Raw genomic sequence first — 12729 nt, 5'->3', positions numbered from 1 at the left:
TAGATTAGGTATCATGTGAAGAGTATCTATAAAAAGGAGAGATTTTGTAAATAGACATTAAAAGAGTATTAATTAATTAGATAGATCTATAACTCTCGATCGAATTCCTTCCCGAATTTTAAATTCCTGTTTAGTTGTGGTGCAAACTTAATTAGGTTTTAAATACATACTTTTGAACTCAAATATACCATTTTAAATTTTTAAATAGATTACTATTTAAAAAAAAAAAATATATATATATATATATAGATGAGTTCTCAAGTATGTCAATTAATTATTTTCAAGCAGTATAGTTAAACCAGTCCAATAAGTTCTTGGAATTATTCACCAATTCCGATCCTCCTCATTCATATTCTTCTTGGTATAATCTCCATGAAAATAAGCCTGGAAAATCAACCATTTATAACCGATCTCACCGCAACTGAAAAGATCATAATTTCCCATGTCATCGACGAGCAAGCATACGGTCGGCTTGTGGGTGAATTAGGGTTTGGCTATCAATCAGCCATGAGAATCGTAGGCTTCTGGAAATGGCTTGAAATCTGTGTCAACTCCAATATAGTTGCCAAGACTTTCCCTTTACCCAACTTTATTGTACGTGAATTGGCCAAAGAGGCGATTTGGTGCATGAAATTTCTACAGACGGGGATGCCACCTTTGCCTTACTATTCTGACGAGTTTCAACTTTTGTTCACCACAAGATTTCTTGGCAGTGAATTTTCCCTCAGTTTTCTCAGAGAAAATGTGGAGACGAGTGAATCTGCCATGGCCAAGATCGACCGATTTGCGGAGGATGCGTGCAAGAATATTGATCAAGTAATGTTTGGTGTTCCAAGTCCAACGTTAATGGTTGATGAGACTCAGCAACTGATAATGGCACAACTTTGCGCTTGGAAATCCTTCTGGTTACTAAATTAGCCTTACATGAATCCCTAGAAAATCTTCACTGGGTACAATATTAAACTCAAAAGACTTCTTTACTAGCTATATTAAGCTACAATTTAATTTTGTGGTTTTTTTTTTGTTTTTTTGTTTTTTTTGTTTTTTGTGTTTAGGAATTAGTTAAACAAGAATCTTTTGGTAGAATTTTCATCAAATTTAGATTTTAGTATGATTCTGTTTTTATTAGAATATCTAGTTGAAATTTTAAAATTACAATTAAGTTTTCATCAATTTCCTTATTTAAACAGTTTCATATTTATTCTTTTACAACTTTTTTTTTTTAGTTTTTGTATTCGCACAGCATACTGGTCACGTACGGTTTAGAATTAATCTGAACTCGGAAGATATTTAGCTTTTGATATATTGTTTTTTTTTTAAAACTCTTATATTGGTTTTAGGCGTATTATTAGATTTAATTTAATTTACTCTTTTTATTTTGTATTTCGGATGGGTCAATACTCAATGAAATCAATTAGATTTTTTTGGAAGTGAATTATCAATTATCTATTAGAATTAGGATTACGGATTTAATAATTGTTTATTTATCTTACTTTTTCAGCAGAGTATCCCTCATTTATTAGATTTAGTCCTTTCCTTTTCAAAAAGGTGTAACGAAAATTTCAAAACAAGAAAAATTGGATTTTCCAAAAATCAAACCTAATATCAAACTTAACAATCTCTCTCTTTTTTTTTTTTTTTTTTTTTTTTTCCCCTTCAAAAGATAGAATTCTATCACATATCTATATAATGTTATAAACACTCTTTATATGCAGAGGCAATCTAGAATTGGACCTGAGGTTTTAGAAGTAGGGGGATTCGAAATGAACATTACAAGATGGGATTAGGTGTAAAATTACCATTAGACTGTGCCTACAAAAACGTTTTTGTTTATCTTGAATTTTTTTTAGTATAAATGACCAATTTTTATTGTCCCCACTTGTATCATTTTTTGAAGACAAAACACGGTGGACTGGATGGTGCTTGCGAGTCGCTAGAACTATGAAGTAAATGTCAATAGTTTTGCTAATTAAAAAATTTTCTTCAAGAAATAAATATACTGTATTTTGATAAACCATTTATTGATGTTGGTAAATCATTGATTGGTTTTGGTAAATCCATCATTAATTTGATTAATCAGTCATTTAAAAAATATTTTTTAATTTATCTAACGAAATTTACTAAAAATATGTTTTAGAAAGGGTCACTATCCAATATCCCTATCTTGAAATAGGCTTTATTTCAAGGGAGAAAGAGGGAAATAGGCCAAGATTTGAGATGAATTAAAATTAATAGGCCAATAGTTTACATAAGTTAATAAATAGGCTAAATTACTGTTTTCGTCCATAACTTGTCTGGTTATGAACCATAACTTGACAAGTTATTGTCCATAATTGTCCATATCTTGTCTAGCTATGAACCATAACTTAACAAGTTTGTCCATAACTTATCTAGTTATGAACTATAACTTGACAAATTATGGCCTATTAATTTCTATAATTAAAAATTGGCCTATATACTTTCTTAAGTTTTTTATATTGGCATATTTTCTACTATTTTCCATATTTCAAACGGTGGTCCAAAGTTGCATGAAAATGAAATAGGCTTTATGTCACTATGATCTGCAATTACCTTCCTGTATGTGCCCAATCCAGAGACTTAGAAAGAAATAAATTAAACGCTAGAACAACACATCAAATAATTGACTCGACACATTATAGAATTGTCGCTGAATTTTTCCCCAAGTCAAAAAGTAGAATTTGAGTCGAGAAAGATAAGAGGACATAAGGATTCAAATTACCTGTTCAATTAATAATGTCTCAAATGGTGTCTAAATAATCACTTTATCATAGATTCAAACAATACAGCATGGAAAAGTTAGTTACAACTATCTTAAAATTTTTAAATGATATGACATAATATGATATGATTGGTCAAAACACCGTTTGCGACACATAGAAGATCCAGTTCAGGACAGGATGATATCATCTCTTTTGGCATTACAACACAAATCTCTCTACTAATGACCATTACATGTCAGAGACAGAATTTTTGTCCCTTCCGTTGTCAACATTATTTTGATACTTATAGAAGGTCTAACATACTAGAAAATAACCAAAATTTAGCACACCTAACACGACTAACGCCCAATACACACTATCAAGCCTCCCTTTGTTTATATCATCCGATAACCATCCGGTAATCCTCCGAACGAGATCGATTAGAGCCGAGCTTAAGTAGTAAGCTATGGCAATTACAATTGACACCATAGCAGTTGCTGTGCTTTTAAGTGACGCAGGGAATTCTTGATAGTAGAAACCAACTTGGCCAGGAAAATGAAATGCTTCTCCAACTCCAACGAAAACCAGCTGTGGAAATAGCCATAAAGCCAACGTGGGCGCCAAATTCGAACCATAATTATGAGCTACCTTGAGACGCTTTGACTTAACAAGTGCTGAGATCGCCATGGAAAGCACGTTCATCGCGTGGCCTACTCCGATTCGTTGGAAAGGAGTCGGGGGATTGACTGGTCAACTTCCGCCACATGGGATACAGGAAACGATCAACTAGTATGACAAAAATGGAACTTGATATGAAGACTAGTACTTGGAAAGAACCTGCTGGGATTTTGAAGTTTGAACCGAGGTGGCGATCCATGGTTAGAGCTTGGAGGACTGTTAAGCTGCGTTGGACTGCTATTGGAGTACTCAAAAATATACTGGATGACCACAGTGGCAGAATTCTTATGAGAGCTTTTACATCTTCTACTTGTTGTACTGTGCACAACCGCCACGGTTTTGCAACCGAGCCATCTGGTTTTAGGTCTCCTTCAGTTTTTAGAGCCGCTCTGTTCAGAACCCTGCAAACAAATTTTTACCTTGTTAGAGTAATTAGTGGGAAAAAAACAAAAACAAAAAAAAGAGTAATTAGTGGGAGAATGTGTGGCATTTTTGCAAGGAGAATCTGAAGAAATCCTCCTCTAGTGAGAGAGCACAAACATTTATGCCATTTCTTTGACTATACCAGATTTTCGCCTTCACTTTATATAATAACTTTGGAGGGGCAGAATTTAAAAAAAAAAAAAAAAACACAAAACACAAAACAAAAGAGGTGAGTTAAGGGAGCACATTTCCTAACTTTCTTTTTTTCACTCTCTCTCTCTCTCTCTCTCTCTCTCTCTTCAAATGAATTTGTCCCAATTCAGTAATAGGATGTTCGTTTCTTTGTAAGCTTATTCTTGGTGGGTGGATTTCAAGTAATATTATCAAATTATACTAGTGTTTATCAACTCAACTTTATACCTGAAGTTCTTTGCTGGTATTGTAGCCACTATTTTTGCATTTCCATCATGGCCGTAGTAGTAATCCTCACTTCTAGATGAGATCAGAACTTTCCTCTTCCGAAAACAAGCGACAACTACGCGAGCGAAATCCAGGAATGGACTACCAAGTGGCTTATCGCGAAGATAGAAACGCTTTCCGGACAAGAAAATGGCCACACCAATCAAACTAACAAGAATACATATCCCAAAACCCAATTCCCAACTAATATTGTCCTCAACATACACAATGGCTGTTGAAGCTATCACAGCCGACATGTACATGATGAAGAAGTACCAGTTGAAGAAAATATCTCTACCGTCTTGTTTTTCGAACTGATTTGCACCTACTGTAGCTAAGGTAAAGCGAGTACATCCTGTTCCAGATGATAATAGAGCCAATCCAGAATATAGCACTGCGTAGTGAGTTCTTGATGGTGATTTGCACAAACTCGGCAATCCATTTTTGCACGGCGCTGGCCTCAAGGAATCGAGCATTGCAGTTAGAGCAAAAAGAATCATGCCCTGCAAAGAGGAACATAAGATGAGGTAATCAAATTCAAGTTTACGCTGCATGCTAGCTATTACTACTTATGAGCATTTACCCATAATGAAAAATTGTACCATGAACATCATGAATGCACACATGTCAAAATTCTGTAAGCTTTGTAAAATTGTAATAATTATTTGTCCCCAAAAGTTTACCCTTCACAACTTATATTTTGGTTTAGATGATTTGTATCAGTTTTCTGGACGAATTTGTAGAAACAGAGCGAAAAAAAAAGAAAGAAAAAGGTCGTAGTTATTTACCACTAGATTGATACAAGAAGAGAAAGAGGTGTGTTAGGTCCGTTTTTCAGTCAGTGTCAAAAAGAGAGTGTTATAATACTGATGACATATACGTTAAATTAAACCAGCAAAAAATGATAGAGAATTGAAAACGTGTAGAAACAGAAAGTAATGCAGGGAAAACTAAAGAACGTCAAAAAATAATATCGCAGTTCGGTGTGCACACCTACATCTGTGGGGCCACGCCTAGACAGTGATCAATACACTAAGTTCAAAAAATTACAAAGGACCGAATGGTCTTACACACTCAACGACTCCCTCCTTGACAATGTTGCCGTTGCCTAAAATCTCCTTAAGAAACTTAATCGGCGAGCACCAGTCGACTTGACGGTTTCGTCCCGAAACTAAAGAAATCTTCTCCCGAAGAATTAACTTGGAATTTATTTGGATCGCAAGGTGAGATAATAGGTCCCTAGGTTCTGAAATATATGTGCAGCGTACGGCGACCAATATTAGACATGACCAGGATTCCAGAAAATCGAGGGAAAAAAATAGTCATGAGGAATGGCTGCACTAAGTCCAAGTTTGATCTCATTCCTTTCAAAAGTCAAACGCAGAGTAAAACAATATAGGATAGAGGTGATATTTTTTATTATTATTATTATATTTATTTACATTCAAGAAAAATGCGTGATGTTGCTGATTTATTTACTGCTTTTGCATTTTACAATGCACATTTTGTAAATTGTAGTCGGTACATATTATTATTAGTCGGCCACAGATTGCACTTTAACAACTAATTCTATCCTGAAGCATTAGTGGGGATACCCTTTCTTTTTCCTTCTATTTCAGAGAGAATAAGCAAGAAAATTATAGTTAACTGCCAATTCAACACATTTTTGCTTTCTTCTCTTCTTCCCTAGTCATGGCCACATCATTTCCTACTTGTTTTCAGCTTCAGAAAACTGGACATCCATCAACCTTAATACCCGGTGCAATCGGGCATGTTGCCAACGGACAGTGATCAAGGGCAGTGCCCCACCACTTCAAATTTTTGTTCTCGTTCTGCAAGGCGAAACACAACAGGACAGCCATGAATGCAGTTCCAGCATCCAATGCTGCAGATAGAACATAGTTATATTTCTGCCACCATCGTTTGTGGTATCAGAAAACAAAGTAGTTGAAGATGGTTCCGGTGATAAGCCAACTCGCTATGTTGGTGGGAGTTGCGGGAGACATTCCTACAAAGCCATAGGACATAACTGGTATGTTTATCAAGGGAATCCATTTCTTTTCTGGGAACATTTTGCTCAGCAACCAAATAGGAACCGGCATGACAGCTCCAATGAGGAATAACCACACCAAGTTTCGATACAATCCTCCTGGTCCAAACAGCCGCTTTGGTCCAATCAGGTCCCATATGACAGAAGCGTCGAAGGTGACTCGGTACGTGGGACAAGTCCATGGACTGTCAGGGTGAAGAGCTTCGACGTCGCATATGTCGTCAATGCTGTCCAGCATCCACCATGCCACTGCAAGGTTGACTGTGAAAATTTAATTCCTAACGTTTTCGGTCAGTGTCACAAAGAGTGTTATAATACTAGTTGTAATACTGATGACAGATACGTTAAATTAAACCAGCAAAAAACGACAGAGAATTGAAAACGTGTAGAAACAGAAAGTAATGCAGGGAAAAACTAAAGAACACCAAAAAATGATATCGTAGTTCGGTGCGCACATCTACATCTGCGGGGCCACGCCCAGACAGTGATCAATCCACTAAGTTCAAAAGATTACAAAGGACCGAACGGTCTTACACACTCAACGACTCTCTCCTTGACGATGTCGCCGTTGCCTAGAATCTCCTTAGGAAGCTTGATCAACGAGCACCACTCGACTTGACGGTGTCCTACCGAAACCAAAGAAATCTTCTCCCGAAGAATTAACTCGAAAGTGTTTAACAATTCATCGCAACACATCAAACGACACTTAACATTTCAATCTCACTCTGACATGAACACAAACGTCTCTACTATTTTCTGCACTCTCTCTGTTTTTTTTTTTCAAAACCAAAACCTCACCTCCGTTCTGCCATCTCCCACTGATTCGACCTGCCTCCAACCTCAAGATCACAAGCAATCAATTCCTCAAAAGTCAACTCTTGATTTTCAACAATCAGGCCTTTGATTTCCAGCTATTAAATCAATTCCCCAAAAGTTCACTCTTGATTTTCAACAATCAAGGCCTCTAATTTCCAGCCAATCTTATAACCAATTTGCCAAAAATAGGCTAACACAAAATGCACTAACAATCTCCCCCTTTGGTTATTTTTGGCAAAACTAACATTACTAACAAAATGAACCTATTACAAGATAAAAGATAAAATTCAACTAAGGGGGTAATTAAGAGTTCTCCCCCTTTTTGACAAAATACTGCCAAAGAAAATAATAAAAAAAACTTCTAGAAACTGTTGTCACAGAAAGTGTTGTAACACCTGATGGAATACTCTGTGCAACAATTTCCTGCAGATCACGTTCCAATTAATTGATTTCTGCAAATTGCTCCCCCTGAATGTAACACTCTCTTAATCTTGCTATTATCACCTGTCAAATGTTTGGACCAACCACCATTACTTCACACACAACCATTAGTACATGCTTCTAAAGAAGTATAAGTCATATGACATCTCAAATCATATTTTCTTACCCACACATGTCTAGGAAATTTTTCGTACACATCAATATTCATTCTAAGTGTCCTTCTTGTGAATGCGAAATTTGATGGATTAATGATCATACCACTTTTTAAAGCATTCAAGTATTTGTAATATCTAGGTCTAATGTGACCAGACAAATTATAATAGTGACATGTAGGAACAAACCTTCTTGATTTTGTTGAGGGTGAAAAATAATAACTTTCTTACATGGGATAATTTGAGACTCAGGAGCAGGTGACGCTTTAACAAACACAGTCTTTGACATTGAACCTTCATCGATGTATCCAAGGCCATGACGATCACAACTTGCTTTTCCTATAGAGAGAATATGATTTAGTTTGGTGGTGCCGGAGTTCATCATTTTCAAATTTTTCTGAGTACTTGTAACGCCCTCCGGAATTAAACTTGTTTAATTATGATAATTGTGGTTTATTAGTGTGTCTAAATTGATTTTCTTAATTAATCATGAACTTTTAAATTTATTTTTTGTAATTACAGTTCCACCCCTCTTTACTTTTATTTGTCTTTCCTTATTATTTTCTTTTCCTCATTTTATTTTATTTTCCTTTTCTTTTCTTTCTTTCTTTTCTTTTCCCTCCTCTCCCGTAACCCTCTCACTCACTTACTCTTTCTCTTAGTCTCTCTCTCTCCCTCACTGAGCTCTCTCTCACTCTCGCCCATCTCTTCCTCTCTCCTTCTTTCAAGTTTTCCCTCTCTCTCAAGAACGTTCTTGAACCGGATTTGAAGAAAAACAGAGATTTTTACGAGATTTTCAACATCAAAGCTTGGATCGAGGTAAAACTCTTTGAAACTTACTTTAGATTTTCAGATTTAGACTTATGGAACTCATTTTAGTCGAGTTTGGTGATTTTTGGTTTAAATTTCATTTTCAAATGCATTTTGATGAAACCTTGATGAAAATTGGGGGTTTTTGATTCTTTGGACCCTATTTGTTGATTTGAAACTGGATCTATGTATTTCCCTTGAGAATATGTCAAAATCGAACCTAAAATTAGGATTTGACTTTGTTTCACGCGGATCGGCCATGGCTGGCCCTGGAACTCTTCCTCACCGGTCGACCGGTCACCCCTCCACCGGCCGACCAGTGGAGTTACCCTCCCCTGTCACCGGTCGACCGGTTCCCACTAAACTCGACCCTAAACAGCCCAAAACCCTATTTTGACCATGAAATTCGATGTGGAATTGACCTAACCTCATTTGAGAACTCAAAATGAGTGGATTAGCCACATGAATCCTTGTTTTCCATTCGATTCTCCGGAATAAATCTCCATTGTCAAAGAATCATGATTTGAATTAAGAATTGTTTATGAACATTGATTTTGAACTATGGCACACTAATATGATACAATTGCATCTAATTAAACGAGAATGTTTGGTGAGAAAGATCAAACTCTAAATTGTTGATTTTGATGGGAAAGTTAGTGGCACGATTGGAATTGGAGTCTCGAAGGCAAGCGGAGCTAGGGCTATGTGAAGATAGCCACAGTTTTGACATTCAAAAGGTAGGATATTCTTGTCCATATCCTTGTTAGCCTTACTTTAAATGGTTTTAGTCAATGAAAATGTTTTAGAACAAAATATGTTTAATGAAAATGATTTCAAAGGAATAGCATAAGAATGCTATTAAGTTTTCCAATGATTTTGGAAATGAGATTTTAAAGAGTATCATTTCTTAAAATGAAATATTTTAAGGAATGATACAACGCATAGTGGCCACAGAGATCGGGATGGGGGAATCGCATCCTTGGGGGTAGGTCCCGAAACCTGTATGGATCCACTTCTTGTTTAGTGGAACAATGGCTCTGCACTTTTCATTAGACAGACATTTTTACCGCTTCTTGTTTAGTGGTATGATGAGCTGCACACTTTCATGATACAAACATTTTCTACTATGTGAGTATTTCCTTTCTAAAAAGGGATGACCGGTTTCGGGTGTATATCTTTAGACCGTGAGTACCTTTATTTTAAATGCTTTATAAAATTATATCCTATTGGGCATTTCGCTCACTTTTATTATGTTTTTAATATATTAAACCCTTCCAGGCGACGCGAGGAGTTGTGCGGCGTAGGTAGCTACTACCGGTGACGTGGACTCGTCTTCGGGAGGTGAAGAGTTGTATTTCTTCTTATCTTTTATCTCAAGGCATGTATAAAAGATTATGGATTGTAAACTTAAATATTGCTAGACTGTGGTTGATGTCACATTTGTTTATATTCATGTATGCTAAACACCTGTGGGAATTCCTGACTTGATACTAGGGATGTGGTTTTAAATTTGTTTGGTTAGAAATTCCACCACCCTTCTCGAAATTAAATTTCTCCTGAATGCAGGGGGCTTGTTTGGAAATACCTAGATGTTTTGGATTTGAAAAATTAGAATATTTACAACATTATTTGGTAATCACTCTCTTAAACAGGTTTAATCTTTTAAACAAGCCTCCACGTCACTAACCCCGGTTTGGGGGCGTGACAAGACTTGGTATCAGAGCCCTTGGTTTAGAACCTTAGGGTTTGGAATTATGCATACATGAATGACATCAGGAAACCACTAAAACAGTCTAGCTTTCTTTTCAGATAAAAGAATGCTGTCGCTCTGTTGAAACCTTAACCCACCGGCGATGCCGAATGAGCAATTCATGGAAGCCATGTACGCCGCCTTCCAGGGGTTGGCTACTAGAGCCCAAAATGAACGTCCTACGGAGGACAAAAAATAGAACTACTTCCGTGAGTACAGGCGTAGTTCAATTCCTGCATTCACTAGCGCGGGTGGGCCCCAGGATGCCGAGTATTGGTTCGAATCTGTGTCTAAGCATCTAAGTACCATAAGAGTACCGGATGAGTATTGGGTGGAGTTCGCAGCTTTTAAGTTTGAAGGTTTTGCAGGTGCGTGGTGGAAGCATATCCGGTGAATGCATGATGTAGAGGGGATGACTTGGGAACAATTTAAACGCTCCTTAATGAGCAATTCTTTCCCCAAAGCTATCGAGATGAAAAGGCCATGGAATTCATGGGCCTACAGTAAGAGGATATGACAGTGAGGGAATACGAAGCTAGGTTTAATGAGCTATCATGTTTTGCTCCTTCCTTGATTGAATCAGAGCGCATGAAGTGCCTAAAGTTCGAGAAAGGTCTTAAGGGTGTGATCCAAAAATCAGTGGTAGCTTTAAGGCATCGAGTCTATAGTGACTTGGTTGCAGCAGCCATCTCTGTTGAACAAGAACACATCGCCTTCCTCCAGGATCGAGAAGCTTCAGGAAGAACCTCAGGAGGACCCCAAAGGAGTAACAAAAAGAGCCGTGATCAGGGGCAAGGTAGTGGGAGAGTGCCTAGTGGTAGCAGTGGCTCTTCGGGAAGTGGGAAGAGTGGACCCTACTTCAAGTGCCACCATTGTGGGGAGCTAGGGCATATCAAAAGGAACTGTCCTCTTAGGGGCCAACCGGTGAACCAACAGACCCAACAATCACCGCAGAATCAAAGGGGTATTGCTCATAGTCAATATCGACTTCCACAGTTCACACCTTTCTATCAGCCCTAATTGCCTGCACAGATCCCAATTCCTCCTGCACCGATCTTCCGTCCGCCGAACTACTCTTATTTCTGGTCACAGGCTTCCGTATCAGTACAGTCTACCCCACCGTAACAACAGTACAGGCCTGGAAACCAGAGACCTAATAACAATGAGAGGGGAAAAGGGAAATCACCGGGGCAGATGCATACCATGGCCGGGGAAAGTTCTGGAGCTCATGCCGGAAACCCAGTTGTTGAGGGTATGATACCTATCTCTCACTCTTTTGCACGAGTTTTGTTCGACACTGGTGCTACGCACTCTTTTGTTTCCACTTCTTTTGTAAAAGCTTTGGGTTTGAAACCCGATGATCTAGAGATTTCAATGTTCATAAACTCTCCACTGGGGTGTGTGGAGGTGACTAGCATATGTAGGTCGTGTGTGATCACAATTAGAAGTGAGAAATTAAAGGCAGATTTGATAATCCATCCCATGAATCAGTTTGATGTAGTGCTTGGAATGGATTGGTTGTCAAGATATGGGGCGATTGTTAATTGCCACCGTATGAGAGTTACTTTGACTACCAGTTCTGGCACGATAGTAACGTATCAAGGAGGTGTTAACCCGGTTACTGAAGAACGACTATTGAGGCATAGTGTCAGAGGTCGGTGGAATTTAGCTTGTTTCTCATTCCTTTCGGCATTAGAGGGTGAATCCGGTATCACCGGAGAAAATGTTGAGGTCCTCGTGGTCGATGAATATGCGGATGTATTCCCTGATGAGTTGCCTGGTTTACCGCCTGACTGAGAGATCGAGTTTTGCATCGACTTACTTTTAGAAACGGCTCCGATTTCTATTGCTCTGTATCGAATGGTGCCTGCGGAGATGAAAGAGCTAAGGAAACAACTCAGAGAGTTGGCAGAAAAGGGATTCATTAGGAACAACACTTTACCGTGGGGTGCACCTATCTTGTTTGCGAAAAAGTACGACGGATCCCTTCGGTTGTGCATAGACTACCGACAATTGAATAGGGTTACCGTGAAGAACAAGTACCTATTACCGAGGATTGATGAGTTGTTCGATCAGCTGGGAGGATCATGGTATTACTCAAAAATTGACTTGAGATCTGAGTATCATCAGTTAAAGATTAGGGAAGATGATATTCTAAAAACAGCTTTCAGAACTCGCTATGGGCATTATGAGTTCTTAGTAATGCCTTTTGGATTGACGAATGCTCCTGCCGCCTTTATGGATTTGATGAATCGAGTCTTCCACCCATATTTAGACTAGTTTGTGATAGTCTTCATTGACAACATCCTGGTTTACTCAAAGACTTGGAAAGAGCATGAGCAACATTTGAGGATTGTTCTCCAGACTCTTCGAGAGCACCAGTTTTATGCAGAGAAGGAGAAATGTGATTTCTGGTTGACAGAAGTCAAG

General features: G+C 37.9%; 1 protein-coding gene across 1 annotated transcript in view; it reads right to left on the bottom strand.

Annotated features, from left to right (window-relative positions):
- Positions 1-2969: 2969 nt before the first annotated feature.
- LOC21394476 (protein NRT1/ PTR FAMILY 2.7) overlaps positions 2970-12729 on the bottom strand; it is a 40758-nt gene continuing 30998 nt past the window's right edge. The window contains 3 exon segments of the mRNA XM_010114038.2: positions 2970-3458; positions 3460-3799; positions 4242-4635. Of these exon segments, the coding sequence (XP_010112340.2) occupies positions 2970-3458; positions 3460-3799; positions 4242-4635 (1223 nt within the window).

The sequence above is a fragment of the Morus notabilis genome, unplaced genomic scaffold (genome assembly GCF_000414095.1).
Source record: "Morus notabilis unplaced genomic scaffold, ASM41409v2 Scaffold160, whole genome shotgun sequence".
Classification (NCBI taxonomy): Eukaryota; Viridiplantae; Streptophyta; class Magnoliopsida; order Rosales; family Moraceae; genus Morus; species Morus notabilis.
Note: the sequence above shows the minus strand (reverse complement) of the source record. Positions and strands in the feature narration are given on the sequence as shown.